General features: G+C 40.4%; 2 protein-coding genes across 2 annotated transcripts; one reads left to right on the top strand and one right to left on the bottom strand.

Annotated features, from left to right (window-relative positions):
- Positions 1-871: 871 nt before the first annotated feature.
- On the top strand, positions 872-7346 carry LOC128362722 (soluble guanylate cyclase 88E-like). Its single transcript, XM_053323567.1, has 16 exons — positions 872-991; positions 1158-1298; positions 2163-2302; positions 2451-2585; positions 2708-2831; positions 2935-3054; positions 3204-3294; positions 3368-3374; positions 4045-4152; positions 4704-4833; positions 5028-5174; positions 5761-5907; positions 5998-6154; positions 6236-6345; positions 6444-6533; positions 7176-7346. Exons 1-16 carry the CDS (start codon positions 872-874, stop codon positions 7344-7346), a joined length of 1938 nt encoding a protein of 645 aa, XP_053179542.1.
- Positions 7347-12213: 4867 nt separating this feature from the next.
- Positions 12214-16404, bottom strand: arl3l1 (ADP ribosylation factor like GTPase 3, like 1). Its single transcript, XM_053323566.1, has 6 exons — positions 16387-16404; positions 15538-15681; positions 14170-14286; positions 12750-12800; positions 12432-12617; positions 12214-12267 (listed from the first exon to the last, which is right to left on the bottom strand). The coding sequence occupies exons 1-6, from the start codon at positions 16402-16404 to the stop codon at positions 12214-12216; spliced, it is 570 nt and encodes a 189-aa protein (XP_053179541.1).
- Between the last annotated feature and the right edge of the window lie 97 nt (positions 16405-16501).

Below are 16501 nucleotides of genomic sequence, written 5' to 3'. Positions count from 1 at the left end.
TTGAGCAGCTTTTTCCCCCACAAATTGATTCATTGAGCACAGCGGAAGCCCAGAGGAAAAAAAAACTTTTCTTTATCCCTGTTGAGATTGGATATCGATTTTGCACCTGCCCTGCTCCACAATACCCCTTTCCCCTAGTGGGGAGCCTCTGGCCTCAGAAAGAAATGTGGAGTCATTCTGAGTCGTGGAAAAACATCTGCAGACACACTTTGGAAGTTGACCAGTTGTTTGGTATAAGAAACAATATTGTATTATGGAGAGAAACCAGAGTAGGTGAGTAGCCTCCCTTTAACACTTTTGTTATATCACACAAAACCTTAGTGATTAGAATCAATCTATGCACTTTCATACATGCAGTTATAATTTTCAGTATCTATTAATAATTCAGCGATTTTAAAAGTGTTTTTCTTGAAAGAACAATAGCAAGAATATAGGACAAAGTCCCGTCATCTGTGCTTGAGAGGTGGTTCCTGTGGTGTGTTCATGTCACATAGAGAGAGGTGCATAGCCACCAGGAGCTGACAGCTGACACAAGAACAATAGAGGCCCATTCAAAATCAGGGGCTTGTGCAATAAGAGTACCTTTAAAACTGTTTGCCAAACCTTATTTGGCTGGCTTGTCTGAGGAAATTCAAAACTCCACAGGTAGATTTGAGAGCAGGAGAAAAATATCACAATGCAGTTTAGCCTTAGTATAGCTTCATGCTGAGAGCTACAGGCATTAAAAGTCAACTTACAAAGCTGAAAAAGTTATAATTCTAAACTTTTCTTATTCACTTGCAGGTGCCTTTGGGAGGACTGTTGGAAGTCAATCAGTTGGGGAGCTGTCTTTGCAGTGCTCAGTGTGAGCTTCAATCCAGAGGGAGACATTATGTACGGACTGCTGTGTGAGAGTCTTCATGACTTCATCAAGGAGTCGTATGGAGACGATGTGTGGAAGCTGGTCAGAGAGAGAGCAGATGTCAGGTTACACTCCTTTGTCACCCACCAGGTATTTCTGAAATCAATGATAACACATAATACTGAATGTACGAGTAGATTAAAGTGTGCTGTCTTTGATCATTCAAGTTAAGAACAGTCAACACTTTTTTCTATCCGTGTCTGAAACTTGTCTAAAACTTTACAGTCAATATATTTCTACATATGTGTACATGTAGGTGTACAGCGAGAGTGTGATTCCCCGTATTGCAAAGGCAGCCAGTGGAGTGACAGGCACGCCCTACAATGAGCTGATGAACTCCTGGGGAGTTTACTTCCTGGGCTTTGTGGGGAAATACGGCTATGACAGGATCCTCAAGGTGAGAAAAAAATCTCAGACTCGAAACTGTCAAAACTGTGCTGTCTTGTGAGAAAATTACTACATGCTCACACTGTGCTATGGTAATGTCTTGACAGAGTATCTCATATACGGTATACCGTTCAACACTAAATCTGCCATCCTAGTCGATCTAGTCTAAAATGATTATTGTGATTACAGGCATTGCCTTTTATGTAGTTCTTACACAAAGTAATAAATAATATGTAACTGTAGTACATATGACTCAGATTCTATTAAAGTTAGTAGAAAATTATGACTTTTCATACAAATTTACAACCATTAAGATTTTGCACATTTTCAAAAATCAGGTGTGATCAATGATTTATAGAAATAATCCAGTATAATTATCCATGCAAACATTGAAATTTGGTGTATTATTAACGGTTTTGCAGTAACTTATGTCCAGCCCTTATCAATAGAAAAAATGCTATTTTTAATGTTTCTCTGGAGCTGTTTGGAGAAATTATTAAAAAGAAAAAAACATTTTCTCATAAAACACTTTTCTGGGAAAATAGGAGTAAAAATATGAAATACTTTTAAAAGGAGTCTGGCGATTTAGTATTGGCAAGATATTCATATTTTTATTTCCTAGTTTTGGTCCCCCTCCATAAATGGTGGATCATAGACATGTTACATTTGAAGTCTCCAAACGCAAACTAAGATTAATTTCTCAGAGTTGACCTCATGCCACATTTTACAATAGTTTTTACAGCCTTTTGACATCCCATGATGAGTGAGCTGACCATTTTATATTACAGTGGTGTGTCTCTTTAAGAATATTATGATATACAACTTATTATAAGTAGGGAAGATGTGATGTGCCATCTTTTGTCTCTGAATTCAGGTGCTAGGCCGTCATGTTCGTGACTTTGTCAATGGCCTGGACAACCTTCATGAATACCTGCGCTTTAGCTACCCAAAAGTGCAGCCCCCAACCTTCTTCTGCCAGGAGGAGTCTGCCACTGGAGTCACCCTCCACTACAGGTCTGAGAATTTGATGTAGGATGTGGGTTGATAGACTATCGGGGATCAAACATAACAGTGGACTAAGACCAGAGCAAAAAGACCGAAAGCTGTGCCATTAATCTCTGTAGAAAGATATTGGATTTTGTTTCTCCTTTGTGACCGGCAGGAGTAAACGTAAGGGCTACCTGCACTATGCCATGGGTCAGCTGAGGCAGATGGGGAAGCAGTTCTATGACACAGACATCCATGTGGAGGTGCTGTCTGAGCAGATGGTGGGAGACTACTCTCATGTCACCATGAGGTACACACACACACACACACACACACACACACACACACACACACATGTACACACACACACAGGTGCGTACAGATCCTCTATACTCAACTTTAGAAAGTGTATTTATCTGTATGTCCATGCAGGCTGAACTTTGACAACTCGGCTTACCGCTACATCATGAAGGAAGATGAGGAAGAGCAGGAGATTCTGCCAATTACCTCAGACTTCTTCTTTGAGGTTTTCCCATTTAACATCGTCTTCAGACAGGTAATAGTTTTGAGGTGCATTTGTAAACTCATCATGGGCAGTTAATAAATTAAATAAAAGTGTTCAATTCAGAAACAATCCTGGTAATTCCCTGATTCTTTAGGACATGGTGGTGCACAATGTAGGTTCGGGCCTGGCCACAGTCTTCCCTGATCTGGATGGGAAGAAGATCAATGATGCTTTTTTGCTAGCTCGCCCCCTAGTGGAGTTCACCTGGAACATGGTGAGACTTCACTTCACATGGGGGCAAATTTTGTTTAACCAAGCTTCAGTGCAATTAAGGGCAAACTACAACTTTAACATTTTACAATAAACAAGAATGGATCAAATTTAAAATATTAACTAATAAGTTTTGTGGAACAATATTCACAGATCATCTCCCACCCCAACAACCTGTTTGAGATCATGTCCAAGGAGCCTGTGAAGAGAGAGAGAAACCTCCACAACCGAGTCCAGAGTAAGAGTGGGAGCCATGTAAACACTCACAGGGGTGTGTGTCTAGTGGGCAAGGACTCGCTGATTTGTGGTCAGATCAGTTTTACTGTAGTCACTTGCAAAAGACACATTCAATTTCAATTTTGATTAAATAAGGAACAGAGCAGGTGTGCAGCAAAATGGCTGTCTGTTGTTTTGTGAGAGCTTGAAAAGGAATATTTAACCTTGAATGTAGTGCTGGATTAATGTAGATAGTTCAGGAGGTCCCACAGTTACTGAAATTGAATTGTTTGATGTCTTGATTCAACTGCAATTAATTGAATTCAGTGGAGCTGATCCCAGCCCTGGTGGTCATGGATGAAGGGTGTAAATGTGTATTTTAGGGTCTTTGTTTCAGGCTCTGATAGTTTACCTTGTTTTCCACAGATTCTGACTATGAAAATGCCAATCGCTCTGCTGACGTAGATGTGGAGCTCATGGCTTTCCAGTCCATCATTGGAGATGATTACAAAGGTCATGACCTCTCTATTATCTAAAAATACATACAGTAAGACCTGAGTATACAGACAGTGAACTAGTCAGGCTGACAATGACAAAAAAAACAATGATTAAAGATGCAGACACATTAAACTACAAAAGAAACCTATTTTTAAATTCATTTGGATGACATCTTTAACACAGCAAAGTTATTATCTAAAGCTGAAATCCAGGCTGAAACTCCTCTTTAAATGTTTGTCTTGTTGGCATTTGATTGTGCTCCGCTTTTAGATGGCAACAGCGCTAATGCAATGGAGAGCTGGGGTGATGGTAGCCGCTGCTTGAAACTAAAAGGACAAATGAGATACATGCCAGAGTGGGAGTCCATCATCTTCCTGGGAACCCCTGTGTAAGACCTTCACACACAAACACACATACACACACACACACACACTTAGACAAAGATCTTTATTAAAAAGCTGCAGTTGAAAAGTAAAACACTGAAAAAAGCAGCAAGCGCTAAACTGAATTACGAGGCTGGAAATAAAAGCCTGGGCAGTGAATCAAATCAGGGGCCCATTCTAACAGCACTTACCATGCATGAAATGAGCTGCTAATTAGCTTGTAATCAGACAGTGCAGCTCTTGTGAGCCTAATGGGAACCCATTTGCAACTGAGAGTGTTTTCCACCAAGTACATTACCAAAACATCTCCCTCCTCTTCTAAAACATTTTGATTATCAAGCAAAAGCACTTATGTCTCTATTGAAAAAAACTACTGAAATGTAAATGCCATATCACACCTCTTCCATTACAACATTATATTTTTGTTGCCCAATATTATAGACACCACTGTTGTGACTAGAATCAATCTCTGATTATTTCAGTACATCTTATTAATTGCTCTGATCTCTCCTTGCTCTCTCTTTAACTGTGTGTATGTGTGTCTGTAAATGTGTAGGATGGAGAGTCTAAGTGCTATGTTTAAGACTGGCCTGTACATCAATGACCTGAGCATGCACGACTCCAGCAGAGACCTGGTGCTGGCGGGCACGCAACAGTCAGAAGAGCTGAAGAGAGCTCTCATACAGGTTCACTGCACCAAAGTGCAGCTTCATTTTATATGTGTGATCAGCTCACTTGTCACTCTGCATTATGCAAAATCGCTCTGAAGCTCTTCTTTCCGTCTAGCAGCCCCGGAGCACCTACCGCCTGCAGACCTGAGATGAAAGAAAGAGATTCAGACTTAGTGTTTTTCTGTCCCCATTCCCTGTTACGAATGCAGGAGCAAAAGAAGTCCAGTAAGCTGGAGGAGAGCATGAAGATGTTGGACTACGAAATGAAGAAGACTGATGACCTTTTGTACAGGATGATTCCCAAGCCTGTGGCAAAAAGGCTGCGCAAAGGAGAGCCGGCTGTAAACACTTGTGAGGTCAGGAATGGAGAGCAGAGATGACCCTAAAAGAATAACGTGTGTGTTGTGACAAAGACAATATGCCTCAATACAAGAATTAAAAGTAGAGCAATCTGCTGGGAACATGTCTGACTAAAGACCTTTGTTGCATTTCTCTCTTCCCTCACTATTTCTCTACTTTGAGCTATCAAATGTGCATCAAGTACCTTAAAAATATCAATAAAAGGAAGGTGGAGCAATCTGTACAATACCAAGCATAGTTCATGTCAAAAACAATAGAAACAACTGTTCTAGTGCTTCAACATCTGCTCTTCTTTAACTCACATACACCCAAGCACCCAAGTCTTGTTTTTAGTCTCATATAAGCAGATTTTATTTTGCACCCATCACAACTTACAAACTCTAAGGCTTGAGGCATTTTCTTGCCCACACTAGATAGTAATGTAACACACACATTCATATATTTATATAAATCCTAGAATTTCTTACTGCTTGCCTGGGCATGCTGGATCATATAGGGCACACTGGAGATTTCATGCTATTATGTGTGTTTGCAGTACATCTACTTGCTTGCTCGTCAACTATGTTATCACTTCTCTCCCAGGTGTTCCCAGATGTTACTATTCTTTTCAGTGATGTGGTGGGGTTCACCCGCATTTGCAGCCACATTACCCCAATGCAGGTGGTCTCAATGCTCAACACTATGTACACTCTGTTTGACACGCTCAGTGAGAAGCACAGAGTCTTCAAGGTTTGAATCTATGTTTTTTTTTCTCTGTAATGTGCTTTCAATGCAGTATAAGTGCTGCTGTATATGAACTGCTGCCTCTCTCCTTTCCAGGTTGAGACCATTGGAGATGCCTACATGGTGGTAGCTGGGGCTCCAGAGAAGACCAAGTATCATGCCCATAACATCTGTGACATGGCTTTGGACATGGTGCGCTCCATTGATCATCTGAAAGATCCCTCAAATGGCAACAACATACAAATCCGTGTTGGTGGGTTGAATATGTGTGGATGTGTTTGAGTGTTTATGTCAGTGTTTGACTGAGTGAAGTGACCTTTTGCTGTGGTTTCAGGTATTCACTCCGGGATGGTTGTTGCAGGTGTGGTAGGGCATAAGATGCCACGTTACGGTCTGCATGGTGACACGGTCCACACTGCGTCTGCCATGGAGAGCAACGGAAAAGTACGGAAGAATGAGAGAGAAAATAATGTTAAAAAAATGTCATAATGTGTATATATAACTTCTGAAGTTTGTGAGTGGTCTCTCTCTGTATCAATCAGGAGATGCACATCCAGCTCAGCAGTGCCACCTACGAGCACCTGAAAGGAAGTCACTTCATTTTTGAAAGGAGGGGCATCATTACTATCAAGGTCAGGGGTCAAAACCGTTACCACAGCAACTGGTACCCACCACATTAATTGTATTTCTTCAGCTACTAGGACTATATTTAAAAAATGCTAATTACTTGCTGGAGGAAATATGAGTAACATAGTGAAAAGGCATACTACATGTTATCAGCACGCTACAACCTTCCTGAGACCCAACACTGAGACTGTAACTGGTGTCAGTGGAATTTGTGTATCAGCATTCCAACAAATATTTATGAATTTTAAAGAAATATAAAATAATAATAACTCACAATGTTTTGGCTCTGGGGAGCTAGCACACTTAGTATTCAGAGCTGGTAATTGCAGCTTGCTTGTTGATTTGCCAGTCTATTTATCATATATCAGCGGGTCTGACTTTGAGACTGTACATCCAGTGATAATGCCAGCAAAGTGACTCCCGAAGGTTTCTGAGGCAGTTGATTACAGTTGCCAATCTTAAGAGAGCAACAATTTTTCATCAGGGACTTTTGGCTATTGAAAATCTGCCACTTGCCTTTTTACTCCCCCACAGTAGAGAAATTGTGCCTGTGAGCACAACTTTGAATATGTGTGCATATGTTAGTCATCTTTATAACAAACTCCAGATCCCTCTTTTACCTCTTCCTTCATCTGTCCATCTTTTAGGGGAATGTTGAAATTGAGACCTACTGGCTTAAGGGAAAGAGAGATAAGGATGGGAATGCTCAAGCAGCGTGTCCTCAGTTTGAGACCCAGACCATCAGTAAGGCCATCAGCAAGGCCACCATCTCAGGGCCTGAGGCCACCGGGGATGAGGAGGGACTGGTACGAATTTAGCCAGGACGGTCATGCTTGGCTTGCACACACTCTCATTTGCTTTATTGCCATCATTGTCATCTCTGATTCTGTGAGTTCTCCTTCTGTCTTTGCCCCTAGGTTTTCCCACTGGTTGCAGGGGAGGATGAGGATGATGTCAAGTCCATTCGCTCTCACCGAATAAAGATGGAGATTTCAGGCCATTCTCTGGAGGAGTCAATGGAGGAGTGCCGGGTGGAGGAGATGTCTGTTCATAAGGTGAGATGAAATATCTGGTGCCAGAAGTGCTTTTAAATGACTCTGTCAAGGAATTTGATGAATGAACAAACACTTTTAATGACACACATTTTATTAAACCGCGATTGGTTTAATGTTTTGATGTAATTAGCTGCTAGTGTTGTTTTATTGTTGCTTTTTTGTGATAAAATACACCTGTTTCTTCTCCAGTCCCATTATAAGGATGCTTTGCACGATGGCCTCCAGGATCCTCTCCTGGAATTGGACTCGCCTGAGTCCAATGGCAGAGACTCCATGATGGAGTCCCATGACAGTTCCTGTGACTCCCGCTGCTCCAAGAGTGCCATGTGCTCTGTATCATGAACTGTGACATGCTAATGGTGCCCAAACGCCAGTTGATGCTATAGCCAGTAAATCATATTTACTACTGTTTCTAAAGTGCTTTTTTATGCCTCACTCAAGCACTGAATGTTAGGCCACATAAGAATGCTGTTATTTTGTCTTTTTGACCACTGATGCTAGAGGTAAAGAAGAGTTTTTGTGTTGATCCCAACACAATCTCTAATGATGTTATTTGTGTATGGACTAGTTTGTACTGCTTTAAATTTCCAGTGGCCTCCAAAACTCTGACAGTATAGAAATCAACCGCAGCCAAGAGTGTTAATCGCTTTGAACAGGTGTGTCAGAGCTCTGCCAACCAAGAGTGAGCAGATCTGTCACCAATTAATACCTCACACCAGCACCTGAAAGCCACTAAAAAGTCAACACTGGGAAATTTGCTGTGTACTCTTTGTGTAATTTGTTTTAGCACCCAGAAGTGTTCACTGCCATGTGGTTCAGCTGGACACAAACTCAATTATCCCCTGTACTGTTTGTTGTGCTGCACCTTGTAGGTTTGACGTCTTTTTTTGTCCTGTGAAGAAATGACTCTGAATCTCGCCTCCATTCCTCTCCTTGCTCCCTCCTTCATCTTGCATGTCTGAATTCATTGTTCTATCAAGTCTGTCAAATACACGCAGCCACGGTAAAATGTAAACGCTTGTCAGCTCAGTGAAAATAAAGAGAGATGACTGCTGAGCTGTGTGCCAGCCTGTTTGTTGTTTATCTTGTCACTCAAAGGCATTGGCATTCAGATTTACATTTACATTTGCATATATTTGGCACCTTTCTTTCCTGAACACATTTTTCTTTGGAAACATGGGTGTGTTTTTATTGTCTGTATGTGTGCTCATGTGATATGTAAAGTATGTGCCTGCATGTTAGTTCCAGTGAACCTAATATCAAACAAAGTCAAGTAAAGTCAGGTCAGTTTTATTTATATAGCAACAAATCACAAGTTATCTCTGAGCACTTTTCACATTGGGCAGCTTACAGACCATACAGAGCCCCAACATTCCTCCATGAGCAAGCACTTGGCGACAGTGGCAAGGAAAAACTCCCCTTTAATGGGAAGAAACCTTGAGCAGAACTGTACTTTAGGTAGGCGGACATCTGTCTTGACCAAAGAATACTTATTTTAGCTTCTAAATGTATTTTTGGTGATTGTTCACAAATCCTGCTCCAAAAATAAATCAATATGAATTCAACTCGGTTTACAGGTACTGTGACAAACATCCACTAAACTAAGAATACTGTAATTCTTACATTATTACATTGATAGACAGTCAAATATCAACAATCCTGGTCCTAGTTAGACAACATTCCCAACTGACTGGCCATCAGATGAGCTTAGCTTAAAGGTGGCATCCTCACGATCTAGACTGCATCTATTAGCTGGAGGTGAGTCTTTAGTTGACGTACTGATGGAGCAGTGGAAGCACAAGGCGTAGAAGAGGGTCAGCAGGAGTAGGAAAATGACCACACAAAAAATGACCACAATCAAAATTGTGTGCACTTGCATGTTCACCTCCTCCCATGGGAGCAGTGTGGTGGTGGTCAGGAGGCTGAAGGTCTTCTGGGTGACGTTGAAATTTGGGGATGGGGTCACTGTGAGTAAGTCTGGTTGCATGGAGGCCAGGTGGGCAACTTCTGCCATGATAGGAGGAATGAGTCCCCTAAGTGATTAAAGAATATTTTGTTAAATATTGTTTTATAATTGTCTTATGAAAAGAATAACATGAACAACACACTAATAAAATATAAGAATCATTTTGAGATACTCAACTAGTTGGTCAAGTTCGATAATTATGTTTAGTGATAATAACGGATGAAAACTTCATGATTTGTATATCACATTCTTAACAAAATTGTCTTTCCAATGTTCATCCATGGTAACAAAAATATAATGTCATTATACATCAATTTTAAGTACATCACATCCATATATTTAAAAGCAGCAGGTTCATTTCCTTCCTTACACACAGACAATCAAACATAGATGTTTCTTTTGTTCTTACCTGGACTGTGTTGGCGCAATTGTGTGTAGTCTCTCTCTCTGCTGGACTCAAGGGTTTCTTTTGATGAGCAGAGGTTGGGAAAGAAAAAAGAAATGGAGGAAAAGAGAGGGAGGGATGGACTGGAAGAGATAGGTAGCTGATAAATCAAGAATGGGGGAGTGGGGGGGGGGGGGGGGGGTTGCCATGGAAACACTTGCTGTGGGGCCACTAGCAAGGGAGTGACATCATATCGTTAAGATTAAGAATGCTTTTTAAAATCTTTAAATGCATGTATTAGGAGATATTTAATAGATGATAGTGGCATTCATTTAGGATATGACAGATCTGAGGTACAACCCTGCAGCCTAAGGACAGTTTAGTATTTACAGGTTGTAACAGGATGCTCTTCTAATGTTTTCCAGGCATAAGACAAAGGATTTTACCCAATCAACCTGTGTCTTTGGAAAAATTAGCAAAATTAGTGGAACAAGTGCATGTCAAATCACTTATTTGCTAAGAGAGGAGCCTCATCACCAGCCCTGAGATTAATCAGGCTGTCTAACACTGCCACCTGTTGGTTACAGAAGCATCACTGGACAACACATTGTAAAATGCAAACTCATCTTGCCAGCAGCCCAGCTTCTGTGCCGTCTGGTCCTTTCAATCGGCCATAATAATCCTTTAGTAAAACTTGTGATTGGGCCTACACCCCCTGCTGAGCTCCCTCAACGGGGAATGATGCCTAAAAAGTGCTTTAGGACTTGTTCCAAATTTAAGTTGCCATGGAGATGACTCAATTAAAGTACAGATTTTCTGTCATTTCATTAACACCTATCAAGTTAACCAGAAAGCTGTTTTGTTTAATCAAAACATGCAATATCATATGAAAGAAGAGAAAAAAATGTTCAATTGCATACTTTCATATAGAGGGGGACACAGAACAAAGCCTGCTAGATGATGTGATTTTAGAGTGCTTTCAGATGGTTAATTATGGCTCCAGACAATACAAACAAAAGATCCATTAAACCTAACTGAAGCTGAGAGGAGCCAAAATGGCTGAATGGAGGATTTAGCTGACACCAAGGTCAGTCTAAAGGACAAATGTGTGGGCCTCCAAGCCTGGAGGGTCTTCTGATTGCTGTTATCCCAGAAGAGATGGGCTGTCTGTGGGTAAAGACTGAGGAAGTTTATAAGAGTCAGTTATCATTTTGTTGATCTCAGAATGTGAAGAATGATATTTCCCATAAGTTCTCCCACAAAGTAGACTGTATATCTGCTGGGAAAACACATGGAGCTCACAGCTGGACTTGAGATGTGCCACGTGGTTAACTACTACAAGAAGACATCCTGACAAACTCTAACAGATGTGCACATTGTTGCAGGAGACTGCGTGCCATGTTATAGTCCCAGAATTAACATATGAAACTAAGACTTTAAGGAAAAGTCTCCTGCTGCAAATTAGTCAACCTCTCTGCATGTAATTCCCTGCAATGTTTGTTCTGCTGTGACTTGAAGATTTGATATCTTGTTCTGCCATGCAAGAATATAATTGTAAACACTCCTCTTTCTCTTTCTTTCTCTTTAGTTGTCTCTCTCGCTGAACAGTGGAAGTGCTCATCGTGGCGTTGAAATAAAACAAGATGACAGCCTAGAAAGAGCGGATCAGCTTCTTGTCACTCAGGGAAGCGTTTGCATGCGCATTCATATGTTTTCTGTCATCCACTGACAGTTTTTCAAAACTATTATTTCACCATAAACATTCCTGTTGGGATTGTTTGTGTATGTAGCCATGCACTGTGGTGCAAAGATGGTGATGGCTACATAAGATCAGAAAACCAAAAAAAGCAAAATAGCACAAACGACTAAGTATTTTATTGTCAAAAATCTCAAAACACATATTTTACACTCACACTGACCTGGTGTCTGTGTATCTGACAAACCCCAAGAGTTCTACATGGCTACACACTCATCTTGTTTTTTTTCTGTATTCAAGAAAAGCACACAGATTCACCAGACAAAGGATCCTTGTGACGAGGGGAACAAAAAAATACATTTTGATGACAGTACAGTGATTTATAAGTGCCTAATTCAGAAATTTCTTTAAATTAGCTACATTTGCAAAATATTCATAAAAATGACACAAATTGTAAAAACAAAATTATCATTCAAATCTGTTAGGGGGACAAGGATCAGTCATGAGGTGTATTGACATTAAATGAGGTGAATTCTTTTTCTTCAATGCCTCATGTGAAAATAATGTTGTTTGGGATGCTGGTTCACTTCTTTTTCTTCTTATTCACAATGTTGTTGCAAATCCAGTTCATGCCATCCTGTCAGGGTAAACAAAAACAAAATTATAATCTAGATATTCAAAACAATTAACAAAGTCTTGCAAGTTACTGATAGAAATAAAGTCTTAATAAAAACATATCAGACTGATATTCAGTTTTAAGTGCTTAAATAGGTCTCATTTGCAGTGGGACTAGGGTCTGACCTGAACTCCCTCCCCGGACACAGCTGAGCAGGCCTGAATCTGCCACTCACGGTCCCGGTATGTATGCAAGTTGAGTCCCTCGGCAATCTCACTGGCTGGTGATGCTGTGGCCAGATCCTGCTTATTGGCAAAGATGAGCACTGGAACGCCCTTTAGATTCTCCTCATCGATCAGCTCGGACAGCTCCTGCATACACACACACACACACACACACACACACACACACACACACACACACACATGTTTAGTTCTTTCTATTTTCTCTTACAGAACAATGCACTTCATATATATTACTTTTTCATTAAGGGTAAAACTCACCAGTCCCGTCTCCTCAAACCGCTTCTTGTCTGCACTGTCAATAACATAAATCTGAAAGAACAAAAACAATAAAACTAAACTCAATATTTGGCTATTTGCATGGTAACCCCAGAAGCTGCCAGTGACTCTTGGGATTAGCATATAACTGCTGAGAATTAAAAAATATATAGTTTTCAAATCTTTCCAAAAAAGTCATAGGGCCTGATTTACTAAGATCCCAAATAAAGTGTACTAAATTGCGTGCACAGTGCAATAGATTGCACATTTAGTTTGCATGCATTTTGTGGGTGATCAAAGAATAACTTCGTAAATGAAAAAAGGTGCAACAGGGTGGAGACGAGCAGAAAGCTGCAAGCGCAAAATGAAATGTGATCAGGTTCTAGTGGAAGAAGTTAACAAATATATTGAGTTATAACAAAAACTGATATTGCCAGAAAAAACCGACATATGGGAGAATATTTGTGAATATTAGTAAAACCAAAAATATTCCACTCCAAAATATTAACACTTGTGGAAAAACTCCATCCTGTGTGTATTCTGTCATTGTGCCTCCGTCTCTTCCTCTCCACAGTGACAAAAGTCATCTGTGCTCAGTGAGCAGCCGGTTAATACCTGCCCTTCAAAGGTTTTATTTATAGATGCAGTTAGCCTCAGAAATAATACCTTCAGGTTTGGTAAATCACAATGCATGTGCTAAATAACATATTTGCATTTTCTCCTCCCTGTATTTTGCACACTGGGGTTGAAACGCCCCATTTTACATATTCATTATGGCAAATGTACTAAATGGACAGCGCGTATTATCTTACACTGTTGAAAGACGCAAACCTCAGTGCACTGCGTTAGTAGATCAGCTTGCACATTTTTTGCGGGGGATGTCAAGTTTGCACACGTTTTTACACACTCAAAGTAAATCAGGCCCATACAGTATTAAAGTTTTTGCATAATAATTCAAGATACAATCATAGTGCTAAACCTTTGCATGTCGTTTTATATATAACATTTTTTGTCCAAATGTATGCATTTTATCAGGATTTTGTGCTTCCATCATGGGCTTTTTGATATATATGTCCAGTGAAGACCTGTGTGGACCCCAGGAATTGACTGATAGATTGATTTCATTCAATAAATTAAAATGTAGTACTGGAATGTGAATACGCTACTAAAATTCAACAGGGTATCGCAGTAAAGTCCCCTGACCTTTTTCCATTGCTGTCCTGAAGTCTAGGCTAGGAGGCACGCAGGAAAAGGGAGTGACATGTATGTGCTACTTATCACATTTTTACACAACTACACCTAAAACAAGGAAGACTTGCAACCACTTTGTACAAGCTTATGGGGATTCAATTAAAATACATATCAGCTGTGTCCCAGGAGAAAATTACATTTGAAATGATTCAAAATCAGTTTAATCACTCACCAACAGGTCTGTGTTCTCCAGGTACTTTTTCCAGAAGGGTCTGATCTTCCTCTGGCCTCCAATGTCCCAGACATTGAGTTTCATGCCATGAGAGGCAACACTCTTTATGTTGAAGCCCTGAAGTGAAACACATATTGTAGCTGGAGTTACTCTTCTTCCTGTCAGTGCATTCAATTTAACACAGTTCCAGAAAGCTTTGCAAATGTACCAGTGTACCAGAACACAGGTGTATGTATTGAATTAATTACTTTGTCTCTGTATTATATCGTTGTTATGCATCAGCAGGAGTCCAACATGTGCTCGAAGTATAAGGAAATGATCACTGTGTTAATCTGCTGCTTTTTTCATAACACAGCTCCTTTCTGTTTTAGTCGGCAGGGTTGTATAACAACTTCATCCTGAGGGCAAGCTGAGGAGCAAATCTGAGGATAAGACTGGGAGGATCAACCGCAGTCTATGTGTTTATGTGTCAAGTCTGATTTGGATTTGTGGTGACTATTGCCATGTCGTACTAGACTGCATCCTCTATGACTGGAGTCTGATGAGCTGTCAGATCCATCCAGGACCTGGCAATACATCTGGTTTATGTCTTGTCTTGTGAGAGTAATTCTAGGCTATTAGATAATCATATTAGAGGTTAGACAATCCTGTCGGAAGAGGGTGAGAAGAAAGAAAAAGATCTCATGGCAACACAAGGATCTTCTCAGAAAATGTGTTGAGAGCATGCAAATCAGGAAGGTCACATAAGGCTGTGGCTTATCTCGTGGTGATGGTTATTTAACATAGAGTGTGATCTAACCTCCTCACGTCATTATTTTACTGATGAGTGGTTACAGGGTGTGTTGCTGTAAGACCAATCATTTCATTTCACAGTGTGTTAGAAAAGGAAAGGTCATCTGAATCTCATTACTTTGAGTGAGAGCGTGCGATGGTCCATCTGGTTTCACAAGATTAGATACAATCCCACTGTGCTTTATAAAGTGGGACTACAGTACTGTAAAAACACTAACTGTCCTATGAAAAGCTGAAATCACAGAAGATCACTATGATTGTCAAAAAGTGGCATGTGCTTTTTACAAATTGTGCTGGTCTTTAAAGAACAGCTGGTAAGTTATTGGTTAACACAATACTGACCAAATATTTATGGCAGATTGCATACTGTATATCTAAAATACACTTAAGGATGAACATCAGGTAATTGTTCCTCAGCTGTTCATAGTAAGACTAATTCAATCAAAATGAAGGACATTTGAGTGTTCCACACATCTGCGAGCATGTGGTGTGTCTTGTTTAATTATGCAATGAAGTAACCAACTTTCCTTGAGGTCATGATGTAAGAGTGTGCGTGAGGTTTTAACTTCCCCTTACCTGTGTAGGCGTGATGGTGTTCACATCCTCAGAGGCGAGGCTCTTCAACAGGGTGGTCTTGCCAGCATTGTCCAACCCCAAAAGCACTATCCTGACCTCCTGCTCTGTGGATCCCTTCAGTTTCTCGATGACAGAGAGTAAGCCCTGCATAATGGGATAAGACAAGACAATGTTTGACCAAAATTTTACTATATACTATACTATCTTATTTCCTTCTCCTTGATAATACACTTTGAAACATCCAAGATTATATCAGAGGGTAAATGGAAGACAAACACAGTTCTTAGACATACTTTCCATTTGAAAACTGATGAAAATCCCACTGACCTCTTTCTGATTTGAGGTCAAAGCTCCCCTTACATACAGCATTGCTGTGCACATCACCTACCTCCCAACCCCATTCTGTTGCTTCATTTAGAAAAGCACAAGTGTTGATTGTAGCTCCATTCATATAAAGGTGCATTGGTTAATGTGATTAGTCTGAAGCAAGGTTGCGCAACCACACAGACTGTGCTAAACAAAGACGCACTGTAGCTTTAAATACGTGATTCCAGGTAAGAGACACTCTAGTGTATGAGTGGTTAACCGACAATCAAGGTGAATTAGAGGTTCAGTTTAGATGTCTATTCACAGTTATTACTCTATGCCAAGACTATTTGACAAACCAAGGAATTTATATAATCCAGGTATCAGAGCAGAGTTCCATCCAGTTACAGACAAAACAGTAAAACACTTGATGGTAGATACTTTTGGAGTCATAGTGACCTGTGAATAGTTCTGTTTATCAAACAAATGCTGAAGGCTCACATTTGCTTTTATAAGTCCTGTGCTCCAGATCAGGCCACTTACCTTTTGAGCTTCTCCCATGGTGGCGTCTTTCCTGTTGCTTGGCTGAAGGGCCGCAGCTACATTCTCCAGTGAGGCTCACACAGATGTGTTAGCTATCCAGGTCACCCAGGTTAGC

This window comes from Scomber japonicus, chromosome 8, assembly GCF_027409825.1.
Source record: "Scomber japonicus isolate fScoJap1 chromosome 8, fScoJap1.pri, whole genome shotgun sequence".
In the NCBI taxonomy this organism is placed as follows: domain Eukaryota; kingdom Metazoa; phylum Chordata; class Actinopteri; order Scombriformes; family Scombridae; genus Scomber; species Scomber japonicus.
This window is presented reverse-complemented; position numbering and strand designations above follow the sequence as displayed.